Genomic DNA, 5,886 nt, shown 5'->3' with positions numbered 1-5,886 from the left:
ACACTTTACATCAGTTTATATTACATAGATTTCCAAATAAGCCAATTTGAAATATTTAGTGTAAACATATATAACCCATGGTTCAAGACTGAACTGATACATTTGGAGTAGGTTTATTTCAGGTATCTGGCTTTGTGGCCGAGTGGAATGGTGATGGTATACCATCACTCATTACTCGCACAACATCCCTCCCCTCTTTTGACTGGTGGTTGAACAGTTACTTGCTTTAGGATACCCAATTTCCAAATCCCCATATAACAGGGAATAAACCTGTCTTTCCTCTCTAAATAAAATGAGGTAATTTCACCAGAAAGAACACAGATGGGTGGAAGACAGTCAATATTCATAATTGCAATATACAAAATTTTGTGTTCTACCTGGATTCTTTGTAGTTCCATATTGAGTAGGCCAATAAGAACATCCTCTTTTCTTTAGCAATTTGCCTAACATTTGATACAAGCCATTTCCAAATACGTTTTCAGTGTGTACCAAACTTGAGAAACTAGGAGCTCTGGAAATTATGTGGCAGTTTGAATTTACTGCCTTTGAATTGTCTTCCTTACTTTAGACTAGAATGAACCCGAAGCATAAGTAATGAATTTTTTGAATGTCAGTGGCTCTTAGGAATTGTCATTTTATTTCTGCTACAAAATTTACCAGAAAAAGGTACTGCAACAATCTTGTATAAAGCAAATCTTTAACGAAAGAACATGGTATAGACTTTCTAAAAATATTCATACTTTATCACAATAACTACACGGAAAAATTCAATTTCTATCATCAGAACCAAGCTGCAGTTTCTGAGGTAGTAGAGACAGATGACAGAAAAGTTTAAAACAAAACCTCTAAAGGAAATAGTCAACTTGTTTAAAATGTAAAAATTAATTGAATACCTATGAAAGGGCATAGGAAGCTAGATATTTTAAGGAAGGTACGCTACTTACAAAGTTAACTTGTAACCACACAGGAGGTGTAAAGATTCTAGAGAAGAGCACTTTGGTTAACTCTATACGTTCTGTGGCTCTACCCATTCATAAACGAGTCTCTATGCATAAATGAGTACACCAATAGTTAACATTAACAAATCTATTTCAAATCTAAAATAAAATTATCCAAGTTGTGGTCCCTTTATTCAAATGGTAAGTATATCCATGCAGGAAGTCCAAATATCTTAAAAGGAATTAAAATTAAATTGCATATATCATATTCCTTCAATAGTTTGAGAAGCTCTATTGCTTTTAACAAGATTAGTATTATTCCATTATAATACAAGTATGTCAGGAGTACATAAACACAAGTACACCTGAAATACACCAGTGTTTAAACTTTTATTTCACACCATGCAAGGTCAATTATAGCACATTAAAAAGTGACAACAGCTATAAGCTGCAATTTTACATTTGTACATTGGAAACGTCCATTTTCAAAAGCTGAACATAATTATCAAATTGTAATAGCTAAGCTTCAATCCAACTGCTTATACAGATGAAATTTTCTATGAAAAAAATGATTTTATATCTGTCCACATTCTGTGATAGTTATTCTTCGACAAACAGACCCTTTGGGAGAACCAAATGATTCAATCTTTTTCACAGTATCCATGCCATCCTTAACAAACCCAAATACTACATGCTTAAAGTCCAAATGTTCTGTTTTTTTCAGTGTTATAAAAAATTGAGAATTATTGGTATTCTGGCCTTGATTGGCCATGGATAGCAAACCAGGACCAGTATGTTTCACATCAAAATTTTCATCTTCAAATTTGTCTCCATAAATGGACTGTCCGCCTGTTCCATCATGTTTGGTGATATCTCCTCCCTGAAAAAAAGATTTATAATAAAAGTTAAAGAAATTTTTCAATTAATAGGAATCCTCAGTAAAATATTAAAATACACACAGAACTCATCACTACAGGATAAATCCTAAAGCCCAGCTTTCCTGAGTATAATCTGAAAACTAAGAAATTCATATTGTTGGAAAGAAGATGAAAAAGGAAAAGGTTTTTCCCATCCCTTAGTCTCTCTACTAGGTCTCAAGTACTGAAAATTTGATTTTTTTTTTTTTTTTTTTTTAAAAGACAGGCTGTCTCACTTTTGTCGCCCAGGATGGAGTGCAGTGGTGCAAACCCAGCTCACTACAGCCTTGGCCTCCTGGATGCTCCCACCTCAGTTTCCTTGTAGCTGGGACCACAGACACACACCACCACACCTGGCTAATTTTTGTATTTTTTGTCCAGACGAGATTTTTGCCACATTGCCCAGGCTGGTCTCAAATTCTGGGGCTCAAGCAATCTGCCTGCCTTGGCCTCCTAAAGTGCTGGAATTACAGGTATGAGTCATTGTGCCCAGCCTCAATTATTTTAGGTTGAAAGTTTTAGGCAGGAGCAGGGAATGGGTAGTGATGCCATGTGATTCCATGTGTGGAAAACCTAAATAAATCTTTAACAAAACTATAGGATGAGGTCAAGGAAAAATACTCAAATTTCCCGTTAGTATGGTGCACTCTTCAAGACCTCAATTGTGGTATGTACTTAATAATACCTACAAATAAAATCTGGAATTACTCTGTGAAAAATGGAATTCTTGAAACCAAAGCCTTTCTCTCCAGTGCATAGTGCTCTGAAGTTCTCAGCAGTCCGAGGAACAATGTTCGAAAATAATTCCATAGTTATCCGCCCTAGAGGTTCACTGTCCGCACAAACATCGAAAAACACCACAGGATTGGTCTCCTTTGATAATTCTGCTGCCAGTGATACATGTCCTTTCTGGAGTTTCATTAAATTCTGCTGACATTCTTCAAATGTTTTCTTGAAACAATCAGCTACTTCCTTAGTTTTAAATCTCACTGCAAGCTGTTCTACTTTTGCTTCTCCATCTATTAGGGAGGGAAAGGGGAAGCAGTGACCTTAGTATTAAAATAACTGTTATAAGTTGTTTTGTTATAGATTTTAGAAAAGTCCAAAAAATGAAAAGTAGCATTTGAATGTAAAAACTCACCAGCATAATCGGAGGCAGTCCAAACTAAAGCATTATTTGAAACATTTAAGGGCTTTAATTCCATTGTTTTAGTAATAACGTGGTTTGCACACACTTTAAAAACCTGGTCTCTTCTCATTAGGATCCGGTAATAATTCTTCATTGTATGCCAAAGAATCTTTATATCTCCAACACCACGCTCCTTCCACTGACTGACATCCCGATCCCATCTATAAAGTTTGGCTCTCTCTTTAAACAAAATTTCTTCATCTTCTTCTCCAGATTTTACTTCTACCTATAATAGGAGATGAAATTCTCTATAAGCTGCTGCTTATAATAAATTCCATGACAAATTTCAAAGATCCAAATTCTTTTAAGGCATTTTCTTTGTGATGACGAAGAGAATTTGTTAATGTGATAACTGGTTATATATCTTAGGGCTAGGAATATATCTGATTTGGCTGAGGGAGTAAAGCCTGATTTATCATTAAATATTTTCTTTTACATAATATTCATGTTCCCTTTGGAAATTAAATGCTTTTCTTTATAGGACAGAGAGGTTTCAAAAGTGTTTGCTACTGAAGAGAAATATTAGCTACTGACTGAGGTTAAAAAATGACAAAATAATTTTCCTGGAACAATGTTCTTGTCCAAAAAACATACAAGGTTAACGTTTATTGAAAGGACTTTGGTGAGTATGAGGTTAATTCTTCCCCAGAATCATGTTATAAAAACAAACATGATATTCTAGAAACATAAGAAAAAATTATTTCTTACCAATAATTACATATAGAATTTACAAACCAATATTTGCGTAAAAACTGCAAAAAGATAATTTATATTTAAAGGCTACACATCTAATAGAGCTTCCATTTCAAACTGTAAACATTCTTAAATGCAAACAATGATACCATGACAGATCAAGCCAGGGTAAGTTTTAAACTTAAAAATGAAAAATAAGTTATTAGTAAAAGGTTAATTCCTTAACATTTACCTCTGGTAGAGACACTATTGGTTCAAAATGGATATCTTCATTATGAACTACTTCTTCATCACTACCGTCTTCATCTTCACCAACTTTACTGGCTGACTGGGTTCCGACTGACTGTGTTCCAAACACAGCCGCTCCAGTATTTGCCCACTGGAAATTTTTATCTGATGAATAAATCAGGATATTTAAACACTGGTATCTATTTTTTACATTTTTCATCCCCCTCTTATTTTATCAATCCCTCTAATTCCTGATGATGTAATATGTACATTAATTTTAAATGTTTAAAATTATATTATTCTAGTAAATTCCCCACGCCTGTAATCCCAGCACTTTGGGAGGCCGACGTCACCTGAGGTCAGGGGTTCAAGACCAGCCTGGCCAACATGGTGAAATCCCATCTCTACTAATAATACAAAAATTAGGCTGGGCGCAATGGCTCACGCCTGTAATCCCAGCACTTTGTGAGGCCGAGGTGAGCGCATCCCCTGAGGTCAGGAGTTCCAGACCAGCCTGACCAACATGGAGAAACCCCGTCTCGACTAAAAATACAAAATTAACCAGGCATGGTGGCACATGCCTGTAATCCCAGCTACTCAGGAGGCTGAGGCAGGAGAATCGCTTGAACCCAGGAGGTGGAGGTTGCGGTGAGCCAAGATGGCGCCATTGCACTCCAGCCTGGGCAACAAGAGTGAAACCCCGTCTCAAAAAAAAAAAGAAAGAAAGAAAAGAAAAGCCGGTAGTGGTGGTATGCACCTGTGGTCCCAGCTACTTGGGAGGCTGAGGCAGAAGAATAGCTTCAACCTGGGAGGCAGAAGTTGCAGTGAGCCGAGATCGCCCCACTGCACTCCAGCCTGGGCAACAGAGCAAGATTCTGTCTTTAAAAAAAAAAAGAAAAAAAAAAAGTTGGCGGTGTGTGGTCATGGGTGACTGTGATCCCAGCTACTCGGGAGGCTGAGGCAGGAGAATCGCTTAAACTTGAGAGGCAGAGGTTGCAGTAATCAGATACTGCCTCACTGCACTCCAGCCTCGGTGACAGAGCAAGACTCTGTCTTTAAAAAAAAAAAAAAAAATTAGCCAGGTGTGGTGGCAGGTGCCTGCAATCCCAGCTACTCAGGAAGCTAAGGCAGGAGAATCGCTTGAACTTGGGAGGCGGAGGTTGCAATGAGCAGAGATCGTGCCATTACTCCAGCCTGGGTGACAGAGCAAGACTCTGTCACACACACACACACACACAAAAAGCTAGTAAATTCATCTCACACCATGAGTACAGAGTACATTTATTATTGTTATGCTTAGAGATACAAAGATAAGACTGTCACTGCCTTGGATAAACTTCATAATACTAAACTACACAAGGACTTCCAGTAAAGGAGTAGGTTCTTTACCTACTTCTAAAATTTCAAGTACCCACCTTGAAATTTTGTAAACTTAGCTCAGCAGGCCAAACCTGCTACTTCCAAATTAGCCACAATGGCCTAAACACGTTTTTAATTTCTGCATCTCTACTTCTTCCTGAAGAAGCTAGTGCTGGAATGTAGATTTCTTGGCTGGGCTGGTGGATAGCAGCCTTGGGAGAAACTCACTGACTTCAACTGCCCAGAGGGTATTAGATTGTTAAGCATCCTACTTCTGTATGGGGGAACAATGATGGTCTCTCTCTCCCATACCTGCAAGAAGGTGAAAACTAGAAACTTCTCCATCCCACACCTCAATTTAGATGACCAACTCCCCACTATCTTAGAGGAAAGAAACACCTCTCAACTTTTCATCACTTGCTGAATCACTGCCTTAAAGAACCCTACACCTTCTGCTAAAAACTCTTAAGAAAGAAAAAATGTCACAGGGTCCATAACTCAGTACCTTAAAGAACATAATAAAAAATCAACTCTCAGACAGATTTAATGGAGGGAAAAAAAA

At 37.4% G+C, this 5,886-nt stretch overlaps 1 protein-coding gene across 1 annotated transcript; it reads right to left on the bottom strand.

Moving 5' to 3' along the window:
* Window positions 1–1,309: 1,309 nt before the first annotated feature.
* LOC116464534 (E3 SUMO-protein ligase RanBP2-like) lies at window positions 1,310–4,814 on the bottom strand. Its single transcript, XM_032147791.2, is given in 4 exon segments — window positions 1,310–1,818; window positions 2,531–2,874; window positions 2,997–3,270; window positions 3,970–4,814. Coding segments are annotated over 4 exon segments (1,140 nt in total). The 5' UTR covers window positions 4,186–4,814; the 3' UTR covers window positions 1,310–1,512.
* Window positions 4,815–5,886: the final 1,072 nt, after the last annotated feature.

Source organism: Hylobates moloch, unplaced genomic scaffold, assembly GCF_009828535.3.
Source record: "Hylobates moloch isolate HMO894 unplaced genomic scaffold, HMol_V3 SCAFFOLD_916, whole genome shotgun sequence".
In the NCBI taxonomy this organism is placed as follows: domain Eukaryota; kingdom Metazoa; phylum Chordata; class Mammalia; order Primates; family Hylobatidae; genus Hylobates; species Hylobates moloch.
Note: the sequence above shows the minus strand (reverse complement) of the source record. Positions and strands in the feature narration are given on the sequence as shown.